Raw genomic sequence first — 26,870 nt, forward strand, 5'->3', positions numbered from 1 at the left:
TTACTGATTGGGAATCAAATCTATTTCATCCAAAAATGTACCCAAGGATCGTCCCTACAGCTGTGCGTGACAAGGTGCTCTTCAAACTCACAAATCGCTTTAGTTATTCTTTACTTCAGTTTTAAATGGGTACCCCCTAAATTCTGAGACCATGCCCTCTGCTCCCACTGTAAATTGCCCCCAGGAGGAGTAGATGATCTAACCCATTGTTGGTGAGAGGTGGAATGGAAGAAAATAAGATTAATGTAAGATGGGTGGTTGATGGGCCGTGTGGAGTTAATGGGCTGAAAGGCCTGTTTCCATGTTATCTCTCTCTCTCTGAATCTATGACCCCAAAACTACATGGCGATCATCGTTTTCTCTAGCCTCTTTGTGGTGTAATGGATATACTTAGTGACACTTTGCTTCGCGAGGCGGCTAGTAGAAAGTAAGGTCCCTTGTCCCACAGTCTTGACAATGAACCTCTGACTCCGAGGACAGCTGCCCTGAGAGAACAGAAAAAGCATGATTTTCTGAAATAAGGAAGTAGCAACGGACTTCACTTACGGAATGTTTAGTTTTGCTGCCTAGAGAAACAAGAAATTAAGTTTTCATTTCAGTAATGTGGAATTAAGTGCTCAAACTAACATATATATGTGGTTTCAATAACTTATTTCAGATGGGATTTGAAGATGCTTTTTTTAAACCTTTCTCACAATGTAGATTACCTTGGGGGGTGGGGTGTTAAATATTTGATACCTTTCATGGCCTCCTTTGATAAGATGGTGGTGGTGAGCCTCCTTTTTGAACCGTGGCAGTCCTTCTGGCACAGTACTGAGTAGGTAAGCTGCGGGCATGCTATGTTGGCACCAGAAGCACAATGATATTTATGGACTGCCCCTAGAACATCCTCAAACTGTGTTGGTCAATGACGCATTTCACTGTATGTTTTGATGTAACACAAATCTTCTCTTTTCCTCAGCCACTCTTCAGAACACTTTACTGCAGTGTTTAGGTGTCCTTGAGAAGTTACTGTAAACAACACGCGTTCTGCCTAGAAGGAAAGGTAAAAAGATTCCATTCCAGTTTACAGAGGGTCACAAGATGCGGTCCACCCAGCCCAGGAATTTACCAGGTGAAGTCAGTTAATCTGGTCACTGCTGTTAACCAGTATAAGGCTGGTTTTGGCTGCCAGTCAGTTAGGCTTGGCTTCCTATAACATTCCAGTAACATCTGGCCAGAATTCAAGCACACTCCCACTGATTGAGCCACCATATCTGCATTCACTCACAGCACATTGGTTCCTGATTGTGCAATAACTTTTATGTAAAACTTATCAATTTATTGCATGGGCTTGGCAGCCCTACAAACCTCTAATCCTCAGCGGTCAAAGACCTTTTGAGATCTGCCTGTTATAATGAACTAGGAACATTTTTGAATTTGGTAAAGGGCGATCAAACAATCGATCAAGAAACATAAATGCAAAAGATGTACAAAGAAAGATCTAGCAGTGGCAAATGTGTGTGTTGAGAAAACAATGGTCAGCACAGGGGAATGGGGACATAGAGACTGCATAGAGTATCAAACAGTATAAGATTGTACAGACCATTCAGTCCACCATATTGTGCCGTCCTTTTACCCTATTGTAAAATCAATAGTCCTGCTCACCCATCTCACCCTCCAATTTTTCTTTTCATCCATGTACCTATCTAAGAGTTTCTTAAATGTCCTTAATGTATCTGCCTCTGAGGCCTTAAGACATAGGAGCAGAATTAGGCCTTTCGGCCCTTTGACTTGGCTCTGCTACACCATCATGGCTGACAAACTGATCAGTCTCAACCCCATTCTCCTGCCTTCTCTCCCTAACCTTTGATGCCCTTACTAATCAAGAATTTAGCAATCCCAGCTATGTACACTTCTAATAACTTTCACAGACCTTCCTCTACTACCATCCCTGACAGGGAATTCTGTTCTGTGTACAAAGCCTACCTCTGATACCCCCCACCCCCACTATACTTTCTTCCAATCACCTTATAATTATGCCCACTTCTATTAGCCATTTCTACTCTGGAAAAAAAAAGTCTCTGATGATTATGCCTCTTATCATCCTACCTCTCATCCTCCTTTGCTCCAGAGAAAAGCCCAAGCTCACTCAACCTATCCTCATAATACACACTCTGTGATCCAGGGAGCATCCTGGTAAATCTCCTCTGCACCCTCTCTAAAGCTTCCACATCCTTCCTATAGTGAGATGACCAGAACTGAGCCAATATTTCAAGTGTGGTCCGACCAGAGTTTTAATAGAGCTGCAACGTTACCTCATGGCTCTTGAACTCAGTCTGGAGCAAGATCGAATTCAGTGAGTCAGGCAGCATCTGAGCATCAACATTTTGGATTGAGACCTTTCATCCGGATTGGATGAGTAGAGGGGTGATAAAAGAGAGAGTAGGGCAACATTCTCATCCTGCACTGGTAATAGTTCATTGCTGCTATTTCAAATATTTATACAACTGCTTGTTTTATTATAATGATGCCAGTAACATTATACTGCCCTACATGCGCCTTGCACCTGTCAATCTCAGGTCTAGCCTAACATTACTGTGTGTACCTGATTGTAATTACTTGTCCCACAGGACTGATGTTTCGTTTAGCTGTATACTTGTGTATGGTTGAACGACAATTGAACTTGAACTTCAACAGCAAGCAAGAGTTGATTCGCAGATGGAGTCAGGTTGAAAATATTTTGAGGTGGAAATTCATGGATAGTGGAGCAGGCAGAGTTGCATGTTGATGGAACATTAAATACCTGGAAGTACATGCAAATCAGAGTCTTGTCAGTTATTTCCACATTACTGAGTACCAGAAGGGCTGTTAATGTCTGTGGGGCTGGGCAGGCTGAGAGAAGGAAGGAATTTCAGTCTTGCACTGAAACTCCATCCTCACCAGGAATAACACATTGTGATGCATCCCTGTCATTTTACAGGATTAAGGGATCTACTGGTTGTCCATCATGTCCGAACATGACAGAAAATCTGTCCGGCAGAGTTTTAAAGTGGAAAAGCTATTGCATTGGGATAGTTCCACTCAGAAGTCCAGGTCCAGTGGTACAAACAAGCATCACAACTGATGTCTTCTTTGTTTGCAGTGGATGACCATGAGTTCTTCCGTGCCTCCTCATGCCCCTTACTCTCCATGGAGTGTTATGGAGCCACCTTCCTGGCCACTGGATCTCACTACAGATCTCATCTACCCAGTCCACCAGAGTAGCTTCGCATGCTAGGACAAGCACACCCTTACCTGACCAGGGTATGAGGCCTGCCAGCCACTCTCACCGAGCTTAGCCCGTCTGTCAAAGCAGTGCAGCAGGGTGTGACTGCTGCTTGCAAACGGCTACTTGGAGCCACAGGTGAGAGCCGAGCGTCCGCTGACCACCAAGGACGACAAGCTGCCCCAGAATGGGCACAAGCCCTTTCACCAGAGGGGCACTGTAGTGGCATTAAGACAAGAAATGTTAGGATGGGAAACAACTGCTTCTCCCAGGCTGTGACAGTACTGAACTCAATGCCACCACCCAGGTCTCGTCATGTATGAAACACCAGTAGTAGTATACTGTTATGCACATTATGCTAAATGTCAATCTTTTGGAATATATTTTATTATTTGTTAATTTGTTTGTAGTAACATCACTCTGTCATACGTATTGTGTTGTGCACATTGGTCCAGAGGAACATTGTTTCATTTGTTGGTATACACATATATGGCTGAACGACAATAAGCTTGAACTTGCTCACGATGGCCTGCAATATCTTAAAGTGTTGAGCGCAAAGCTAAACACATTACTTCACTAACACATTCTGCAATTTACTTCTGGCGTAATTTTATGTAATCTGACGACAGCCTAACTACCAAACAATGGTGATTCATTGACACAACTATTCCAGTGTTAAAACTGAAAATACTGGACAATGACAGATGAAGCAGTCACACCTTGATTCCTGGGGTTATACCTTCATTCTGTTCTCACCACACAAACACACACACACAAAACTGTATCGGGACAAAACAGAAAAGGTAAGACACACAAACAGCATCTTGGTGAGTGGACATTTCAGGTTTCTGTTCTGATGTAGGATCACTAGTCTCAAGCATTAAATTCATTTCTCTCCAGAGACACTGCCTGACTTGCTGAGAATTTCCAGCATTTTGTTTTGGATGCAGGATTGTTCTTTTGGCTCTATCCATCATTCCCAGTCCCAGCAGGTTGGGGGGGGTAGGTGACGCACTGATGATCTGATCCCTCCTCACCGGCTAAGTGAAGCAGCCACGTCTTCTTACAATTTAATAAAACCAAACCTGTTGTCCAGTCTAGATTGTCCCGAAATACTCTCTTTGGAACTTCGCAAAATCGTTCTCTGAGAATATACTTGTTTCTTCTTTTTTCTTCACCTTCTTTTCCTTTGGACGATCCTTTGCTTTCCTTCCTCGATTGTATGTCTCCACCTATGGTAACAAAAAGCCCTCAGCGTTATAATTTTACACAGAGATATTATTGACATTAACACTTTCTGCCAGCTGGAACGGTGGACAAAAACAACAGAATTATATTTTTCTACCACCATGCACAGAATTTCTGAACTATATCGGCAGAGGAAATTTCAAACATAAGGAATGTGGATCAGCCCCACTCCTCACTGGTCTTGGAGAGGGTGCAGTTTAATGAAAAAGTAATCCATGTACTTTTCTTGTTGCTACATTTGGCACAGGAATGCATATGACTCAGATATTTTTATATATAGAAATAACTCACTAGTATGCATGACAACACATGCACAAATTTCTTAAGCTTGAGAAATTGCCAAGGGCATAGCGTGGTAGAGACATGATCAAACACTGAGCTAGCATGACTGGGCTGTGAATACTGCAACTGTGCGCTGACATTCTCTGCGGAGTCAGATCACAAAGCTGCATCCTGAGCCCCGAGGAGCAGATGAAAAAGGTAAGTTGCTGAGCTTACGTCAAACGTTACAATCTGAGGACTCCATGTGGCACAAGTGAGGTGCAGTCACCGTTGTAATGTCACATTAGCTTAGCAAGTTCTCACAAACAGCAGTGTGACAATGATCAAATAACGAGTTTAGCTGATTTTTAGTTTGATGTAAAAATATCCATGATGCAGGAAGAACTGCCTTACTCTATGCCAAAAAATAATGTTTTAATACATCTTGATTCTCTCAATTTGCACTAATGATATAACCATATAATCATATAACAATTACAGCACAGAAACAGGCCATCTCCACCGTTCTAGTCCGTGCCAAACTCTTACTCTCACCTAGTCCCACCGACCTGCACTCAGCCCATAACCCTCCATTCCTTTCCTGTCCATATAGCTATCCAATTTAACTTTAAACAACAACATCGAACCTGCCTCAACCACTTCTGCTGGAAGCTTCTTCTACACACCTACCACTCTCTGAGTAAAGAAGTTCCCCCTCATGTTACCCCTAAACTTTTGCCCTTTAACTCTCAACTCATGTCCTCTTGTTTGAATCTCCCCCACTCTCAACGGAAAAAGCCTATCCACATCAACTCTATTTATCCCCCTCATAATTTTAAATACCTCTATCAAGTCCCCCCTCAACCTTCTACGCTCCCAAGAATAAAGACCCAACTTGTTCAACCTTTCTCTGTAACTTAGGAGATGAAACCCAGGTAACATTCTAGTAGATCTTCTCTGTATTCTCTCAATTTTGTTGACATCTTTCCTATAACTTGGTGACCAGAACTGTACACAATACTCCAAATTTGGCCTTACCAATGCCTTGTACAATTTCAACATTACATCCCAACTCCTATACTCAATGCTCTGATTTATAAAGGCCAGCATACCAAAAGCTTTCTTCACCACCCTATCCACATGAGATTCCACCTTCAGGGAACTATGCACCATTATTCCTAGATCCCTCTGTTCTACTGCATTCTTCAATGCCCTACCATTTACCATGTATGTCCTATTTTGATTAGTCCTACCAAAATGTAGCGCCTCACATTTATCAGCATTAAACTTCATCTGCTTTCTTTCAGCCCACTCTTCTGCCCTAAATCTCTCTGCAAGCTTTGAAAACCTACTTCATTATCCAAACTCCACCTATCTTAGTATCATCTGCATACTTATCAATCCAATTTACCACCCCATCATCCAGATCATTAATGTATATGACAAACAACATTGGACCCATTATATTGTCGATCTCTCTCTTTTTCCGAACCAAGTTTCCAATATCCCTTGAAAACCATGGCTCTATCAAACTTTTAACCTTTCCTTTCAAGCTAACAGGAACATAAAGATTCTGTACTCTCAAAATTTCACCTTTAAATGACTTCCATTTCTCTATTACATCCTTCCCATAAAACAAATTGTCCCAATCCACTCCTTCTAAATCCTTTCGCATCTCCTCAAAGTTAGCCTTTCTCCGATCAAAAATCTCAACCCTGGGTCCAGTCCTATCCTTCTCCATAATTATATTGAAACTAATGGCATTGTGATCACTGGACCCGAAGTGCTCCCCAACACATACCTCTGTCACCTGACCTATCTCATTCCCTAACAGGAGATCCAACACTGCCCCTTCTCTAGTTGATACCTCTATGATTGCTGCAAAAAAAATCTTGCACACATTTTACAAACTCCAAACCTTCCAGTCCTTTTACAGAATGGGTTTCCCAATCTATGTGTGGAAAATTAGAATCTCCTTACAAATTTGCTCCTCCAATTCTTGCTCCCCATTAGGTGGTCTATAATACACCCCTATAAGCCTTACTACACCTTTCCCATTCCTCGATTCCACCCAAATATGCTCCCTAGACGAGTCCTCTAATCTATCCTGCCAAAGCACCACTGTAATATTTTCTCTGACAAGCAATGCAACACCTCCCCCTCTTGTCCCTCCGATTCTATCACACCTGAAGCAACGAAATCCAGGAATATTTAGTTGCCAAGCGCACCCCTCCTGCATCCATGTTTCACTAATAGCTGCAACATCATATTTCCAGGTCTAATGCTCCATGCTCTAAGCTCATCCACCTTCCTTACAATGCTCCTAGCGTTAAAATAGATGCGTTTAAGAAACTCTCCACCTCTTACTCTCTGTATATCCCTAATGGTGCAAACAACTTTGTTAAGTTTTTCTTCCTTCTCCCCTACATCTTTGTTCTGACTGCTCCTGTTCTCTGTCCCCGGCCTCACACACTGTCTACTAGCTTTCTCTATTTGTGAACTAACCTGCTCTCTCCTAGTCTCTTCAATTTGATTCCCACCCCTCCAACCATTCTAGTTTAAAGTCTCCCCAGTAGCCTTCGCAAATCTCCCCGCCAGGACACTGGTCCCCCTAGGACTCAAGTGCAACCCGTCAATGTGGGTCCCTATTGTGGACTGAGAGTGAAAAGGGGCAGGGAGAGGGGAATCATGGTTGGAAAAAGGGGGAGGGAGTGGGAAGCACCAGAGAGGTATTCTGTAACGATGTGTCTGCACCACTCCCGGTAGTCCTACTCCCACACTCGCCATTCCCAACAGATTTCGTAGATTTTAAAATAATACAAATTATTTATAAAGTAAAAAATGGACAGCTACCACAAAGTATCCAAAGGTTGTTTAAAATGAGAGAAAGTCAACATGACTTGAGAGGAATATGTATATTTCAAAAACAAAGGATAAGAACAAATGTAAAAATTCATTGTATTTCAGTCAGAGGGGTGAATCTATGGAACAGTTGTAGTGAGAATTTAAAAACATGCACCACACTTAACAAGTTTAAAAAATTATTTAAAAATAATTTAATGAACAAATATAAAATACATGATTTAAAATGAATGGGAGTAATGTACATAAATGATACTTGGAATTGGATTTTGTGTTAAAAGATTATGAAATCTTTTGTTTTGATGTGACGATTGACACCAAATATGTTATTGTACAAGTAAGAGGGGTAGGCGTAATAAGCTGTAGCTTCAGCCTACACCCTTTCAGTCTGTTTTAAAGAATATCTATGTTTTTTTGTTGTAATCATTGTAGAAAATGATGCTTTTTGTTATGTTTGTACTGACAGAAATAAATTTCATTCATTCATTCATCCTTTGCTCCCACCAGATTTACAAACCGGCTCTCTACTACATGTTGACAAATACAGTACTGTGCTAAAGTCTTAGGTACCCTAGCTATATATATGTGCCTAGGACTTTTGCACAGTGCTGTATAACTTATATTATTTAAGTTTACATAACTTATGCTTGAAATGTGCTATGCTACTGCTGCAAGGCATGGAACTTATACTCCGCGTTTCGTTAAGACATTATGATTTCAGTCCTTTTTTCTGTCTTATCTAACAGAGATTCAATTTCCAATAGTCTACTAACAAGTTCAGGGTTTCCCTTCTGTGTGGGAAAGATACATACCTTCTCAGTGACACTGCTCTCGGTCAGGAATTGGGAACCAAGCATGTACTGGAGGTTTGCCTCTGTATGATCGGCTGCTCTGGTTTTCCTGTATTCCTCTGTGAAGGCAAACAAGACTCATTAGCTCTGAAATCAGGAACAAGCACCAGGGTTTGTACCCCTGCCCACATCTTTTCTCCAGTAGGGTCTCTTTTGAAGAGGTCCTTTGGATTCTGAAGGAGTTGGTAAATTTGGGAACACAAGGTTCTGAACTGTACGAACAGGATGCAAGACCAGTTTTTCACTGTATCTTGGTACATAAATCAAAGCCAGTACCACTCAAACTGCCCCATGATGGTGTTTCTGTCTCACTCAGACTCATTCTCACACCCTCCAACTTGATCTGACCGTGATATTCACTGACCTTTATACAAAACCAACTGCTTCAGCGACTCGGTGGGTCAGGTAGCATCTCAGGATGCAAAGGGATAGTCGACATTTCAGGTTAGGACCCAGCTTCGGCACAGTAGAGTAACAGCTAGTATAATGACATTACAGCACCAGAAACCCAGGTTCAGTTTCCGCAGCTGTCTGTAAGGTCTCTGTATGTTCTCCCCGTGACTGCACAATATTTGTGTTTATTCCTTTCCACGCCTTGTAGTGCATCAGGTGGCAACCTTGCCGTTTCTTTTAGCATTTGTCTGTTTGTCAGGAGGCCAAGTTGTTAGCTCAACGCTCAACCCAGCATGGATGGAAAGCGTGCGAGGAGCCAGCCGGATTCGAAGCTGGGATCACTGGCCTCAAAGTCTGGTGCTGATGCCACTACACCACTGGCTAGCATACCACCTGGGATAGATACTTTATGGATCCCAAAGGAAATTCATGTCACACTAGCATTATAAATGCACAGATATAAATATTAGAAGAGAAACAGAAAGAATTAAAAAAAAAGTTACCTCAGTCTAACAGGAGGGGGCTATCACTTCCCCATCTATAGATTGACTCATTAAACAGCCTAATGCTTGAGGGTAAGAACACCCTCACACAGCGCTCTTTGGAGCAGCACAGTTGTCTTCGTCTATTACTTAAAGTGCTCCTCTGTTTAGCCGAGGTGGCATGCAGAGGGTGAGAAACATTATCCAGGATTGCCAGGATTTGAGTAAGGTCCTTTGTTTCACAGTGTGACTCCTATAACTGAGCCAGTCTTTCCAATCAGTTTATGAGCCTGTTGACATCACCCATGTTGATGCCTTTGCCCCAGCACACCACTGCATAGAAGATTGCACTGGCGACAACAGACTGGTAGAACACGTGAAGGAGAGGCCTGCATACTCAGGAAGTAGAGGTGACTCTGGGCCTTCTTGTACACAGCCTCTGCGTTGGTGCTCCAGTCAAGTCTGTCAACCAGGTGCACCCCCAGGTACCTGTAGGTCCTCACTACATCCACGTCCTCACCACCAATAGTGGAAGGGAGCAGTGCAGGGTTAGTCTTCCTAAAGTCATCACCATCTCCTTTGTCTTATCAATGATCCACTAGAGTGTCTCTAAATAAAAATATGCTGACTGCTTTATTGAGGCAGAAAGAAATATGGTCTGTGTAGAGCTTTGCACTGGGTGAAGCACTGGCTCCTTATTTAGAACACAACTTCACAGCTGCCGGTCACCTAGTACCGAACCCGTATGAAACTCGAGAAGAGCTTCCTGCTACTTGGAACAGAAACCTGCTGGCGGCAATAGGGCTGGGCAGGTTACTACAGTGCAAAGGCAAACAGCACACCTGCTGAACCAGTACCTTTGTTTCCCACAGGACTGAGCCAGTTCCAAGCTCCTGGGCGTCACTTCAACCCGACACATTGGTCTGAATATTATACCATCTGCTTCTATTGAAGTGTGATGGCATTTGTTTTTTTTTTGTTAAAGGAATATGCCATAGTGTTGGGAGAGAATTCCAAAGAACCCTGCCTGGGATGGAACGTTTCTGTAACGGGGAGAGGGTGGGTCTGTTTCCGCTGGAGTGGAGCAGGTTAAGAGGGCGGCACTGCAACGCAGTGGTTAGCACAATGCTTTACAGTACCAGTGACCCCAGTTCATTTCCTGCCGCTGCCTGTAAGGAACACACACAGGATCCCGGAGGAACTTGTAGGCCTGGCCATATCTACGGAAGAGAATAAACAGTTGATGTTTCGGGCTGAGACCCTTCACCTTGAGTAGACTCGTCACTATCAACATCTAGACAATGCACAGAAGTGATTAGGAAGGCCAACAGGATGTTGGGCTACATAAAGCACTCAGGGGAGTTCAAGTCTATAGACGTTCTCCTTAAACTGTGCTTGTGAGTATTGTGTACAATTCTGGTCTCCACATTTTGTGAGGGACATGAAGGCACTGGAGAGAGTTCAGAGAAGGGCGACTACTCATTCCAGGTCTACAGGGTATGAGCTATATAGAAAAATGAAAGAGTTAAATCTTTTTAGCCAAAGTAGTCACAGAGTGAGAGGAGACATGTTAGAAGTGGATGCCAGTTGCTACTTCAAAATTAATCCATCCACAAGGACACGGGGCCATAGGTGGAGACTGGTTAAAGGGAGGTTTCAGATTAACATCAGGAAGCATTTCTTTACACAGCGACTTGTGGACACATGGAACAAACTACCTGTACTACCTTAGAGACTTTCAAATCTAAACTCCATAGTTACAGTATTTCCACTCACAATGTGAATAGGAATTTGGCAAGTTTCGTTGGGCCGAATGGCCTGTTGTCAAAAACTTTCTAATGTTCTACAGTTGTAAACTCAGCCAACTCGATCATGGGCACTATCCTCCCCAGCATCAAGGACATTTTCAAAAGGCGGTGCCTCAAAAAGGCGGCATCTATCATTAAGGACCCCCGTCTCATTGCTATCATCAGGGAGAGGGTACAAGAGCCTGAAGATGCACAGTGTCTCCTGAACAGCTTCTTCCCCTCCACCATCTGATTTCTGAATGGACCATGAACCCATGAACACTACCTCAGAATTTCCTCCCTCTCCTTTTGCACTACCTACTTAATTTAATTTTCTTTTTTTATATATATCTTATTGTAATTTATAGTTTTTAATATTATGTATTGGACGGTACTGCTGCCATAAATTTCACAACATATGCCAGTGATATTAAACCTGACTCTGATTATGGGGAAGACTGCAGGATTCTTGTCCCATTACCAGAGGCAGATAAAACAAGGAGACTTAAATATAGAGTGAGGGACAGGAGATTTAGGGGGAGATTTGGGTGTGGGAGGGGGGAATTTCTTCACCCAGAGGGTGGGGAGTACTTGGAATATATTGCCAGAGAGCGTAGGGAAAGCATTTCACCGAAGAGCCTAGTTCTAGTCCTACGTGTACCAAGCTTTAAATTCCTTGGTGTCCACATTTCCGAGGATCTCACCTGGTCCCTGAACTCCTCCATCCTGATCAAAAAGGTGTAACAGTGCCTTTATTTCCTGCGGAGCATGAAGAAAGCTCACCTCTGTCCCAGGATACTGACGGACTTTTACCGCTGTACCATTGAGAGCATACTCATCAACTGCATCTCAGTGTGGTATGGCAATTGTCCTGTATCGGACCACAACGCACTCCAGCGTGTGGTGAAAACTGCCCGACGGATTATCGGCACCCAATTGCCCACCATTGAGAACATCTGCCATAAACGCTGCCTGGGCAGGGCGAAAAGCATTATCAGGGATGCATCTCACCCTAACCATGAACTTTTTACTCTCCTCTCATCTGGTAGGCGCTACAGGAGCCTCCGCTCCCGCACCAGCAGGCACAGGAAGAGCTTCTTCCCTGAGGCTGTGACCCTGCTGAACCTCACATCACAGCGCTAAGCAGTATTGCACCCATATTGTACTGTCTCAGTACTTTTATATTTGTGTGCTGTAGCACTTACTTTTTATTCACAGTTAATTTGTAAATAACACTATTCTTTGCATTTCTGGTCAGATGCTAACTGCATTTCATTGGCTTTGTATCTGTACTCGGCACAATGACAATAAGGTTGAATCTAATCTAATGTCTTACAATCGTTTAACAAGTGTCATAGGACTATATATGGGGGGGAGGGTTAAGGGGAGGGGGGGTGGGTAGATTTTATCTTTTCATGTATTCTTTTTGAAAATTTAATAAAAATTATATTAAAAAAAAACAAGTGTCTAGATCCGCACTTGAGTTGGCTGGGCGCTGGAAGATGGGATGGATACAGATGGGTGCCCACTGGTTGACGTGAACGTGCTGGGCCAAATCGCCTGCTTCCCTGCTGTGACTACAGCTTCCAAGGTCAGCAATCGCTGCTCATCCCCAAGTGCCCAGGGGTGTTGCCTGTAAGTGACACTTACGAGACCCTCGGGAGGGGTGACGTACAGACCAGACTGGGAAAGGATGTTCTCTTTTGAAGGACTTTAGTGAGAACTACCTTGCCGGCTGGTGGCGTAGTGGCATCAGCACTCAACAACCTAGTCGATCCAAAGCCAGTGGTACCGGGAGATAACCCAACCTATAAGGAGGACAAAGAACACCACAGCACAGTACAGGCCCTTCAGGCCACAATGTTGTGCCGACCTTTTAACCATCCCTCCTCCATATCCCTCCATTTTTCTATCGTCCATGTGGCTCAAATGCCCCTAATGTATCTGCCGCTAACATCACCCCTGGCAGCGTGTTCCACACACCCAGCACTCTCTGTGTAAAATACTTACCTCTGACATCCCCCCCCCATCCATACTTCCCTCCAATCACCTTAAAATTATGAAAATTAGTCCTCGTGACTATTTTGTGGCCATTTCATCAAAGAAGCATTCTAGCATAGGGGCAATGTATCCAATACAACCAAAGACAGGCCCTTGTATCACTTGTACAGCCAAACACTTAGAGCTATGAAATTTCTTTGCACAGAGCAATACAGGGATTCAGGAACATTAACCTATCACTTACCCAGTGCTGATTTAACTACCTTCCCTTTGACAGTAGCCTTGTTCTTTTCCCGTTGCCTGCGAATCCTCTCCAGTTCCTTCCTTCTCCCCTTCTTGCTTGTATTGAGCAAACAGCCAGCATCTGACGAGTGTCCTCGATTCGTCTTCTTGCCTTGCCCTTGAAGTGAAGCACAAGGAAGAGGGGATGGTCACTACTGACTTGTCCAAAAGGATAAGGTCCAGAGGAGCTTTATGAGAATGATCCCGAGTATTGTTTGCTGGCTATGGGCTTGACCTTGCTGGAGTTTAGAAGACTGAGGGTGACCTCATTGAAAGCCCGAGATAGGAGTGGATCCGCGGAGGATGGGAGAGTCTAGGACCAGAGGTCCCTTTGGAACAGAGATGAGGAGGAATTTCTTTAGTCAGAGAATGGTGAATCTGTGGAATTCATTACTACATTTGACTGTGGAAGCCAAGTCATAGAACATATTCAAATCCTAATAGATTGAACAAAGGCTGATTCCGAGTAACTGAAAGTAGATCTTGGATACGATGTAGAACAACAAAGGGAAACATCAAAATAGTTCAACAGAGTCCAGAAAAAAAATCATAATTTGTGAATGATTAAAGGCACTAAATATGCAGAGAACAGTATAGTTCGGTACAAAACTGAATATAAGGGTTTAGTGGTGGCGTGTTTAGATGCAGCAGCCTCTCTGGTGCCAATGCAAAGCTTCTTTATTCTTTTTTATGATCACAAGACAATGCTGGGTATTAAGAACCTCAGGTACCCCATCAGCTGCTCGTTGGTGGAGCTGGACTTGGTGCGGACTGCGTTACTGCCAGCTACAGGAAGGCATGTGAATTAGTGCCAGAAGCTGGTATGCAATCTAACAGCGAGCAATTGTCTTGGATGTTTTTCTTGCCATCGCAAGACCCTGGTGGAGATTGGTAATGCAAAATGCTGCAAGTCCGTTTCCCTTGCTTATTGCAAGGCAGACAGTGGGGGCCGTACGGACTAGGCCCTAAGCTACAGGCTTGCCTGTAGCAGCAATCTCCGAAGTGCCCTCAGCAGCGTCCATGCTGGTGTGGGGCCTAGCACTTCAGATCAGTGCTGCCCCCCAGTGTTCGATCAGTGGAATGACAAGCTGGGTTGCATGCAGTCATTTGCCTGCAGACTGCTGAGAACAGCCAATAACACCCACGTACCATCAACTTACAGGATGTGATACTTAGGTAATTGGACTATATATATGTATATTTTGTGTGACATATGCTTACTTGCTATCTTATACGTGGGCACGTGGCCAAGTGGTTAAGGTATTCGACTAGCGATCTGAAGGTCGTGAGTTCGAGCCCCAGCCAAGGCAGCGTGTTGTGTTCTTGAGCAAGGCACTTAACCACACATTGCTCTGCGACGACACTGGTGTCAAGCTGTATGGGTCCTAATGCCCTTCCCTTGGACAACATTGGTGTCGTGGAGAGGGGAGACTTGCAGCATGGGCAACTGCCGGTCTACCATACAACCTTGCCCAGGCCTGCACCCTGGAGAGTGAAGACTTTCTAGGCACAGATCCATGGTCTCGCAAGACTTACGGATGCCTTAAATTTAATACGTGCTATATGTGCTTCGTGTTGCATATGACTATCGTACTGTGTTCTCCACCTCGGCCCCGGCGAAGGCTGTTTTGTTTGGCTGTATTCATATATGGTTGAATTATAAATTTGACAGTGTTGTTAAGGAGGTGTATGGTATGTTGACATTCATCAACCGTGGTACTGAGTTAAAGAGCCGTGAGGTAATGTTACAGCTATATAAGACCTTGGTCAGACCTTTCATGGAGTTCTGGTCACCTCACTACAGGAAGGATGTGGATACTATAGAGACAGTGCAGAGGAGACTTAAAAGGATGTTGACTGGATTGGAGGGTGTACCTTATGAGACTAGGTTGAGTGAACTTGGCCTTTTCTCCTTGGAGCGACGGAGGATGAGAGGTGACCTGATAGAGGTGTATGAGATGATGAGGGGCATTGATCATGTGGCTTCTCCCCAGGGCTGAAACGGCTAACCTAAGGAGGCATAGTTTTAAGGCACTTGGAAACAGGTACCGAGGGGATGTCAGGAGTAAGTTTTTCACAGAGGGTGGTGGGTGTGTGGAATGCACTGCCGACAGCCACGGCGAAAGTCGATGCAAGAGGGCTGTGTGCTAGGGAAATTCTAGACAGTTTCTAGAGCAGGTTACATGGTCAGCACAACATTGTGGGCCGAAGAGCCTGTTATGAGCTGTAGGTTTCTGTGTTCTGTATTCTAACTCAAAGTGGGGGTTAACAGGTTCTTGGTTAGAAGGGGTCAAGGATTACAAGGAAAAAGCAGAACTGGGTTTACAAATGATGAAATGGCAAAGCAGACTCAAAGGGCTGAAAGGCTGATTTATTCTCTCTCTCTCAACCGAATTACCTGTAGCAATGAATTCCACAGATTCACCATTTTCTAAAAAAAATCCTCATTTCTGCTCAAACAACAGAATTCTGCAGATGCTGGAAATTCAAGCAACACACATCAAAGTTGCTGGTGAACGCAGCAGGCCAGGCAGCATCTCCAGGAAGAGGTGCAGTCAACGTTTCAGGCCGAGACCCTTCGTCAGGACTAACTGAAGGAAGAGTTAGTAAGAGATTTGAAAGTTGGAGGGGGAGGGGGAGATCCAAAATGATAGGAGAAGACAGGAGGGGGAGGGATGGAGCCAAGAGCTGGACAGGTGATTGGCAAAAGGGATACTAGAGGATCATGGGACAGGAGGTCCAGGAAGAAAGATGGGGGGGGGACCCAGAGGATGGGCAAGAGGTATATTCAGAGGGACAGAGGGAAAAAAAGAGAGTGAGAGAAAGAATGTGTGCATAAAAATAAGTAACAGATGGGGTACGAGGGGGAGGTGGGGCATCAGCGGAAGTTAGAGAAGTCGATGTTCATGCCATCAGATCCCTTTTGCCTATCACCTGTCCAGCTCTTGGCTCCATCCCTCCCCCTCCTGTCTTCTCCTATCATTTTGGATCTCCCCCTCCCCTCCCACTTTCAAATCCCTTACTCACTCTTCCTTCAGTTAGTCCTGACGAAGAGTCTCGGCCTGAAACGTCGACTGCACCTCTTCCTACAGATGCTGCCTGGCCTGCTGCGTTCACCAGCAACTTTGATGTGTGTTGCTCATTTCTGCTCCTCTGTCTTATAGGACGTGTGGGATAATATAAGAGAGTAGAACGGAACTAGATTGCCTGGGTCTCAAAGAATCAGAGGCCATACTACATCAATGTACTGTAGTAACAAAATATGGACGGCACCCAAAACAAAGTTTTTTTTAACTAATGTCTTCACTTTGGTACTGGGAAGCCAGACAGCGCTACACGGCGCCCCGTAGCGCCCCTCGTGGTCGGAGGCCAGAGTCAGGGCTCTGCTCCACACCATAGGGGGGCGCTGCAACACCCCCCCTCCATCTACCTCACGAACGCCCCCTGCGGTGGGAGGCCGGTATAGAGACGAATGCCCCTGACGGGAAGTTGGGGAGGCCTAGCCGGCAGGGAGATCTCCTATAGCGCGCCGTTTTTCTGCCGAGGCGCCGGGTCGTGAACTAAACCTTCTCCGTTACCTCTTACATCCTCGCTCATCAGATCGAGCCCCTTCCTGACCAGCGCTGCCGACATCGTGCCGCGTCCGATCGGAACAGAGCCGCGAATGACCACGCCGTACTCCTCGGGCCCTCGGTATCTAGGTGACGAGAAGCGCCCGAAATGCGGCTGCTCCCGCTGCCCTTCCCAGCATAGCGCCACCTGCCGTGGCGGCGGAACAACAGCGCCTTTGTCTGCGAGACACGCGAGATGGCAGAAGTACACATGGAGCTGTTTCTTACTCTTAATAATTTCTCCTTTGGCTCCTCCCACTTCCTCCAAACTAAAGGTGTAGCCATGGGCACCCGTATGGGTCCCAGTTATGCCTGCCTTTTTGTTGGCTTTGTGGAACGATCTATGTTCCAAACCTATTCTGGTATCTCCGCAAACAACAGGAATTCTGCAGATACCTCTTCCTAGAGATGCTGCCTGGCCTGCTGCGTTCACCAGCAACTTTGATGTGTGTTGCTGGTATCTGTCCCCCACTTTTCCTTCACTACATCGACGACTGCATTGGCGCTGCTTCCTGCACGCAAGCTGAGCTCGTTGACTCCATTAATTTTGCCTCCAACTTTCACCCTGCTCTCAAGTTTACCTGGTCCATTTCTACTGATGTCTACTATAAGCCTACTGACTCTCACAACTATCTGGACTATTCCTCTTCTCACCCTGTCTCTTGCAAAAATGCCACCTCCTTCTCGCAATTCCTCTGTCTCCGCCACATCTGCTCTCAGGATGAGGCTTTTCATTCCAGGATGAAGGAGATGTCCTTTTTTTAAAGAAAGGGGCTTCCCTTCCTCCACCATCAACTCTGCTCTCAAACACATCTCCCCCATTTCACGCATATCTGCTCTCACTCCATCCTCCCAAGGGTTCCCCTTGTCCTCACCTACCACCCCACCAGCCTCTGGGTCCAACATATAATTCTCTGTAACTTCTGCCACCTCCAACGGGATCCCACCACTAAGCACATCTTTCCCTCCTCCCACTCTGTTTTCAGCAGGGATTGGTCCCTACGTGACTCCCTTGTCCATCCGTCTCCCCCCCCCCATCCCTCCCCACCGATCTCCCTCCTGGCACTTATCCTTGTAAGCAGAACAAGTGCTACACATGCCCTTACACTTCCTCCCTCACTACCATTCAGGGCCCCAGACAGTCCTTCCAGGAGAGGCGACACTTCACTTATGAGTCGGCTGGGGTGATATATTGCGTCCAGTGCTCCCAATGTGGCCTTCTATATATTGGCGGGACCCGACGCAGACTGGGAGATTGTTTCGCCAAACACCTACGCTCTGTCCGCCAGATAAAGCAGGATCTCCCAGTGGCCACGCATTTTGGTTCCACATCCCATTCCCATTCTGATATGTCTATCCAAGGCCTCCTCTACTGTAAAGATGAAGCCACACTCAGGTTGGAGGAACAACACCTTATATTCCGTCTGGGTAGCCTCCGACCTGATGGCATGAACATTGACTTCTGAAACTTCCGCTAATGCCCCACCTTCCCCCCGTACCCCATCTGTTATTTATTTATTTATATACACACATTCTTTTTCTCTCTCTCCTATTTCTCACTATACCTCTTGCCCATCCTCTGGACTTCCCCCCTCCCCCTTTTCTTTCTCCCTAGGCCTCCTGTCCCATGATCCTCTCGTATCCCTTTTGCCAATCACCTGTCCAGCTCTTGGCTCCATCCCTCCCCCTCCTGTCTTCTATCATTTCAGATCTCCCCCTCCCCCTCCCACTTTCAAATCTCTTACTATCTCTTTCAGTTAGTCTTGACGAAGGGTCTCGGCCCGAAACGTCGACTGTACCTCTTCCTAGAGATACTGCCTGGCCTGCTGCATTCACCAGCAACTTTTATGTGTGTTGCTTGAAGTTCCAGCATCTGCAGATTTCCTCGTGTTTGAGCTTTTTTTTTTGCATAGTTTGAGTGTATGTTGCTTTGAGCATTTGCAGAACGTCTTGTGTTCAAGAGACCTCAGAGCCTGCAATCCAGAGCAACACACAATCTGCAGGACGGGCTCAGCAGGTCAGGCAGTATCTACTTTGGCAACTCCTTTCCATCAAGGCATAAGTGAGTAGAGGCTCTGGGTCTCTTTTCACTGCAATTCAGAGGAATGAGGGGTGACCTCATTGAAACCTATCAAATGTTGAAAAGCCTCAAAAAAGTGGATGTGGAGAGGATGTTTCCTATGGTGGGGGGGGTCTAAGACCAGAGGACACAGCTTCGGAATAGAGGGGCGTCCTTTTAGAACAGAGATGAGGGGGAATTTCTTTAGCTGGAGAGTGGTGAACTTGTGGAATTCATTGCCATCGGTGGCTGTGGAGGCCACGTCTTTATGTATATTTGGGATTGATAAATTCTTGATTAGTCAGGGCATGAAGGGATACGGGGAGGTTGGGGCTGAGAGAGAAAATGCATCCGCTGTGACGAAATGGTGGAAGCGACTCGATGGGCCAAATGGCCTAATTCTGTTCCTATATCTTACGGTTTTATCATCGAGGCCTTCTTCAAGGTGGTGTCCATCGATAAGGACCTCACCATCTGGCACATGCCCTTTTCTCCTTTGCCATCAGAAAGGGGGCACAGGAGCCTGAACACCCACATCATTGTCTTAGGAACGGTTTCTTACACTTGCCTACAGATTTCTAAGTGGTCCACGAACACTACCTTGTTATTCCTTGCTTTTGAGCTATTTACTTATTTTTGCACTGTATTTTATTTATTATTATCGCATGTCCTGAGATGCAGTGGAAAGCTTGTCTAGCATACTGTTCATAGAGAACATGGCACAGTACAGAACCGGGACGGGCCTTTTGGTCCCCAATACTGTGCCGAATCACAATCCCCAACGCACTAATCCCTCCTATCTACACACCGTCCATATCCCTCCATCTTCCCTCACATTAATGTGCCTATCGAAACACCTCTTAAAAGCCCTTGATTTATTTGCCTCTACCACCTTACCAGGCATCCACCACTCTCTGAGTGAAAAAACTTACCCCTCACATCCCCCTTGAACCTACCCCTCTCACCTTCAATGCATGCCCTCTGGTATTTGACATTTCTACCCTGGGAAAAAATACACCATCTACTCTATCTATATCTCTCATAATCTTCTAAACCTCTGTCAGATCTCCCCTCAGCCTCTGCCACGCCAGAGAAAACAACCCAAGTTTGTATTTTTACCCAATGCGTGCCCAAACTTCTCTCAAACGTTGCAAACGAACCCACATCCACCATTTCTACTGGCAGCTCATTCCACACACTCGCAGCATCTTGTGAGTAGAAAAGGTTTCCCCTCAGGTTGCCCTTAAATATTTTACCTTTCACCCTTAACCTATGACCTCTAGTTCCAGTCTCACCCAAATGCAGTGGAAAAAGCCTGCTTGCATTTACCATATCTGACCCCTAATTATTTTGTATACCTCTATTAAATCTCCTCTCGTTCTCCTACACTTTAGGGAATAAGAAGAAGAAAGCCCTTAACTCCAAGTGGAACCATTGGGATGCCACCTTTTTAGCAGGCTTTCCTATTTTCACGAGGCCGAGTTGCTAGCTTGACGCTCAAACCAGCACGGATGGAAAGCGTGCAAGGGAGCTGGCTGGATTCGAACTCGGGTACCTTCGCTCCGAAGTCCGGCGCTGATGCCACTACACCACCAGCCGGCTTACTCCAGGGAATAAAATCCTCACCCATTCAACCTTTTCCTGTAACTCGGGCCCTCAAGCCCCAGCCATATCCTTGTAATTTTTTTCTGTACTCTATCAATCTTATTTACATCTCTCCTGAAGGTAGGTGACCAAAACTGTAGACAATACCTCAGATTAGACCTTACCAATATCTTATACAACTTCAGCATAACATCTCAACTCCTGTACCTAATACTCAGATTTATGAAGGATCAATGTGCTGAAAGCTCTTTACGACCCTATCTACCTGTGATGCCATTTTCAAGGAATTATGGATATGTATTCCCAGATCCCTCTGTTCTACTGCTCTTCTCAGTCTTCTCCGATTCCCTGTGTAACTCCTGCTGTGGGTTGTCCTCTGAAACTGCAATGCCTTTCCCACTCACCTGGCTTTACCCAACACCTCCCAGCTTGTCCTCCTTCCCCTCCCCCCAGCTTTTTATTCTGTCGTCTCCCCCGCCCCACTTCATATCTAGACCTGAAGAAGGGTCTCAGCCCAAAATGTCAAAAGTGTTTATTCATTTTCATAAATGCTGTGTGGCCTGCTGATTTCCTCCAGCATTTTCTGTGTGTTGCCCTGGCGGTTCATGGGCCCTTTCACAGAACAATTTCTATGCACATTATACATAGTCCATTGCATAGGTTGTTGTAAGAAAGCATCAGCATCATGGCCGGCGTGGCACAGTTGTCCCACGGATGGCTGTGGGGTCATTGGGTATGTTTAAAATGGAGGTTGGCAGGTTCTCGATCAGTAGGGGTGTTAAACGTTACGGGGAGAAGGCAGGAGCATGAAGTTGAGAGGGATAGTAGATCAGGCATGATGGAATGGCGGAGGAGACTCGATGGGTTGAATACCTTCATTCTACTCCCATGCCTTATGGGCTGGGTGCTCTAGTTTCCTCCCACATTCTAAAGACGAATGGGTTGGTGGGTTACTCGGTCAGGTGGGTGTAACTGGGCGGTATGGACTCACTGGGCTGGTAGGGCTGATTATTGCGCTTTATGTCCAAAATTAAAACCATCAAATCCTGCCCTACTCCGTTGTTGCCCGTTGTCTGATGGAGAATAAATCCGCGATTGGGTTGTTTGATGTCACATTTTTCCCATTGACGTACAGCGTAATCCAGGCCAAGGGAAACCAGCTTGACCAATAATGCAAACACAAAGCTCTTGGCTCCATCCCCCACCCTCCTGTCTTCTCCTATCATTTCAGATCTCCCCCTCCCCCTCCCACTTTCAAATCTCTTACTAGCTCTTCTTTCAGTTAGTCCTGAAGGGTCTCGGCCCGAAACGTCGACCGTACCCCTTCCTAGAGATGCTGCCTGGCCTGCTGTGTCCACCAGCAACTTAGATATGTGTTCTGTGACCAACAATGCTCGCAGTGTTCTCACGAAAGGTCGATAACAGAACTGATAATTCCAGCTGTCTCTAATCTAATTCAAAGTTCAAAGTACATAAATGTCACCATGTACAACCCTGAAATTCGTTTTCTTGTGGGCATTCACAGTACGTGCAAGAAACACAATAGAATCAATGAAAGACCACACCCAACAGGATGGACAAACATCCAATGAGCAAAAGACAACAAACTGCAAATACAAAAAGAAAGAGGAAAAACGAAATAATGGTAGCAATATTATTATTACATCTATATCTGACAATCGTTTCCCTTCCCTCTCACTCCTGATCGAAAGCATCAACCTATACTTCTCACTGGCTTGGTAAAGCAGCCAGAATGGTCAACGACTCTATCCACCCTGGACCTTCTGTTGTCTCCCTTCTTCCATTGGGCAGAAGATAGAAAAGTCTGAAAGAGCTTAACATTATGCTGATGATGTTCTACGAGTCTGTGGTGGCCAGTGCTATCATGTTTGCTGTTGTGTGCTGGGGCAACAAGCTGAGGGTAGCAGACACCAACAGAATCAACAAACTTATTCATAAGGCCTGTGATGTTGTGGGGATGGAACTGGACTCTCTGACGGTGGTGTCTGAAAAGAGGGTGCTGTCCAAGTTGCATGCCATCTTGGACAATGTCTCCCATCCACTACATAATGTATTGGTTGGGCACAGGAGTACATTCAGCCAGAGACTCATTCCACCGAGATGCAACACTGAGCACCACAGGAAGTCATTCCTGCCTGTGGCCACCAAACTTTACAACTCCTCCCTTGGAGGGTCAGACACCCTGAGCCAATAGGCTGGTCCTGGACTTATTTTCCTGGCATAATTTACATATTACTATTTAACTATTTATGGTTTTATTACTATTTAATTATTTATGGTGCAACTGTAATGAAAACCAATTTCCCCCAGGATCAATAAAGTATGACTATGACTATGACATGAGGAGAGCTTCTACCCTACTGTTGTAAGACTATTAAATATATCCCTAGTATGATAAATTGGGCTCTTGACCTCACAATCTATCTTATTATTTGCCAGTGCCGAATTTTCTTTGTAGCTGTTACAGTTTATTCTGCATTGTTATTGTTTTACCTTGTTCTCCCTCAGTGCACTGTGTAATGACTTGATCTGAATGACCATTTTGCAAGACAAGCACTTCACCGTATCTCAGTACACGTGACAATAATAAACCAATTCCAATACCTTTTGCCTCCACAGATATTGCTTGACCTGCTGACTTCTTTCAGTGTTCTATTTTTCTTGGTTTCATGATGCAGCTGCCCCTTTTCACCGCACAGGGAAGCTCAAAGCCTCCGGCCACGGCAGCAACAAAAAACGGGAGCAGGTGGAGACGACTCGGCTCCTCGAGCCTTTTATAAAATCACCGTTGGCACAGATAAGGGGAACGGCAAAAGGCTTCTCACCAGGATAAGGGAATCCAAATCTAGAAGGAGCAGGTTTAAAGTGAGAAAGGAACGATTCAGAAGGGACCTGAGGGGCACTCTTTCACACAGATCAGGGCTTTCCAACCTGGGCTCCCTTGCTTAATGGTGTTGGTCCATGGCATAAATAGGCATCCGTTAGTCTCAAGAGACCATGGATTTGTGCCTTGGAAGGTTTTCAGGGCGTAAGCCTGGGCAAGGTTGTATGGAAGACCGGCAGTTGCCCATGCTGCAAGTCTCCCCTCTCCACGACACCAATGTTGTCCAAGGGAAGGGCATTAGGACCCATACAGCTTGGCACCAGTGTCGTTGCAGAGCAATGTGTGGTTAAGTACCTTGCTCAAGGACACAACACGCACCCTCAGCCAAGGCTCGAACAAGCGACCTTCAAATCACTAGATGAACACCTTAACCACTTGGCCACGTGCCAACACATGGCATAAAAAAGTTGGAGGAACTCCTGTCATAGAGGGTGGCGGGTATATGGAAAGGTTTACCAGAGAAACTGGAAAATGTGGGTACAATTAACAACATTTAAAAGACATTTGGATAGGAAAGGTTTAGAGCTGGGATCCCAAACTTTTTAACATTACCATTAACCACGGGGTTCATGGAGCCCAGGTTAGGAGGTATATGGGGGTGCCATGGTAACGTTGCGGTTAGCGTGACGCTGTTTTTTTTGGGGGGGGCAGAGTTCAGAGTTCAATTCCGACATCATCTGTAAGGAGCCGGTGGAATGGGTGGGTTTTCTCCTGGTCCTCCGATTTCCTCCCACAGTCCACAAACGTACCGGTTAGTAGATTAATTGGTCATTGTAAATCATCCCGTGATTAGGCTCGGGTTAAATTGGGGGTTGCTAGGGAGAGGGCCTATTCCACACTGTATCTCAATAAATAAATTAATAAATAAATATATGCAAATTGATTAGGTCATTCAGGCAACTTAGTCAATGTGGTTCAGACGGATTATCGGGCCTGTTTTCTACACTGTGTAACCATGTTTCTAAAAACTCAAATACTTTAAACAAATATTTTTTTAAAGTTATAAAATATATAATATTTATTTAATTATTCTAAACAACTGAACAGAAATATAACTTTACAGAGCCATAGAGATTGTTCAGCACTAATTGCATCTCAAGGCAGTTAGAAAATCAGTTAGACATCACCCAAGGAGTAACGTTTTAATATTTTTACAGAAGCATATAAACAAGTGAAAATTATATCAAATTACCAATTCTGAAGACCTCAGGGAGGGGATCACTGCAAAAATTTCAGGATGTCTTGTTAAGGAATTATTGGTAGTTTCGTGGAGATTAGCAGCAAAGTTCCACTCTGTTTTTAGATTAGATTATGAGGACACTCAGTCCTCGTTTATTGTCATTTAGAAATGCATACATGCATTAAGAAATGATACAATGTTCCTCCAGAGTGATATCACAATAAAACAGGACAAAAGTTGTCATTAAAGCCTTAAGCTGAGGGGGTTCTTCTGGAAAGGCTTATTTTATGTAATTTTAAAATAATAATTCCTGGCCTTCTCCAATACATTTCTTTAATATCCAACTAGACCAGCGTGAGAAACTGAGAACAGGGGCACTCTGCAGAGTCCACAAGGATCAGCAAACAGCCTGAGACAACACCAGCCTATGTCTAGCAGTCACTCTGAAGGAGCAACAGGCAAAAACTTTCATCAGGACCAGAACATCAACCGTACATTTCCCGCTGTTGATGCTGCCCGACCTGCTGAGTTTCTCCAGCTTTTTGTGCATTGCACCAGATTTCACTCTTGTCTCAAGTTATTCAAAGGAGTCAGGTTTCACTTCAACAAGTGGGAGGGCTCAGTGTAATCCAGCATTGAGGATACCTTCAAAAAGCGATGCCTCGAACGGGCAGCATCCATCATTAAGGACCCCCATCACCCAGGACAAGCCCTCTTCTCATTGCTACTATCAGAGAGGAGGTACAGGAGCCTGAAGACACACACTCAACTTTTCAGGAACAGCTTCTTCCCCTCTGCCATCAGATTTCTGAATGGACATTGAACCCATGAACACTACTTCAGCATTTTTACCTCTTTTTGTACTACTTTTAATAGATTTTTATTAGTATGTATTTCATTGTACTGCTGCTGCAAAACAACAAGTTTCATGACATATGCCGGTGATATTAAACCTGATTCTGACTCCATCTCTGGCCTGAAAGACCATTCGATCTGCTACACTGTACAAGTTGAACTGAAGCCGGAAGGGTTTCTGATCTCAGTCCATTCATGAAGCTGGAGGCAGCCACAGCTGTGGCACACATTCGCCAGTGGTTGGACATTTAGGATCTCCCCTGCCCAGAAGACTGACTTGCATAAATCAAATTCTAAGTATAGAAGATGGGATGTTACATTGAAGTTGTATAATACGTTGCTGGGGCCTCATTTGGAGTATTGTGTGCAGTTCTGGTCACCTAACTACAGGAAAAATTTCAATAAGATTGAAAGAGTGCAGAGAAAATTTGCAAGGATGTTGCTGGGACTTGAGTTAAAGGGAAAGGTTGGTTGGTTAGGGGATATTTGGTAGAGATATACAAAATTATGAGGGGTGAATGCAAGTAGGCTTTTTCCACTGAGGTTGGGTGAAACTGAAACTAGAGGTCATAGATTAAGGGTGAACGGTGAAATGGTTAATGGGGACATGAGGGGGAACTTTCTCACTCAGAAGGTGGGTGAGAGTGTGGAACCAGCTGCCAGCATAAGTGGTGGATGTGGGTTTGATTGCAATGTTTCAGAAAAATTTGGATGGGAGGGTTATGGAGGCTATGGTTCGAATGCAGGTCGATGGGGCTAGGCAGAATAATAGTTTAGCATGGACTAGATGGGCTGAAGGGCCTGCTTCTGTGCTGTAGAGTTCCAAGACTCTGTGGCTCAAAGATAACACAAGAATGAAAGAGAAAGAAGCTGAATTAGCCACTACAGCACCTCAAGCCTGTTCCACTCTTCCGTGATCAACAATGCTGTTCTCCTTCAAGCCTATATTCATGCCTGACGTGCAACCTGCTTTCTTCCCTTGACTGCTCAAGTTCTATTACTTGACTCTGAATTCTCTCAACAACTAAGCAAGCACATCCCCTCAGAGTGGAGGATTTCAAAGACATGATTCTAAGTAAGTGAATTGTTTCTCTTCTCAATCCAAACTTTCTGACCCTGATCCCGGGACCATGCCCGTCCCTTGCCTCTGGACTCTCAAGACTGGGGGAGAAATGCCCATCACATCCACCTTGTCAGTTGCTTTCAGAATGTCGCCTGCTTCAATGCAATTATTTACTATT

At 45.0% G+C, this 26,870-nt stretch overlaps 1 protein-coding gene and 1 long non-coding RNA gene across 2 annotated transcripts; one reads left to right on the forward strand and one right to left on the reverse strand.

Moving 5' to 3' along the window:
• The first annotated feature begins 863 nt into the window (after positions 1-863).
• Positions 864-25,785, forward strand: LOC140204781 (uncharacterized). The gene is made up of 4 exons (XR_011887705.1): positions 864-1,114; positions 3,125-4,975; positions 23,330-23,456; positions 25,123-25,785. It is a non-coding gene; the product is annotated as an uncharacterized lncRNA (long non-coding RNA).
• rps19bp1 (ribosomal protein S19 binding protein 1) lies at positions 3,619-17,151 on the reverse strand. The gene is made up of 4 exons (XM_072271564.1): positions 16,993-17,151; positions 13,377-13,532; positions 8,431-8,528; positions 3,619-4,479 (listed from the first exon to the last, which is right to left on the reverse strand). The coding sequence occupies exons 1-4, from the start codon at positions 17,045-17,047 to the stop codon at positions 4,345-4,347; spliced, it is 444 nt and encodes a 147-aa protein (XP_072127665.1). The 5' UTR covers positions 17,048-17,151; the 3' UTR covers positions 3,619-4,344.
• Positions 25,786-26,870: the final 1,085 nt, after the last annotated feature.

The sequence above is a fragment of the Mobula birostris genome, chromosome 11 (genome assembly GCF_030028105.1).
Source record: "Mobula birostris isolate sMobBir1 chromosome 11, sMobBir1.hap1, whole genome shotgun sequence".
Lineage (NCBI taxonomy): Eukaryota > Metazoa > Chordata > Chondrichthyes > Myliobatiformes > Myliobatidae > Mobula > Mobula birostris.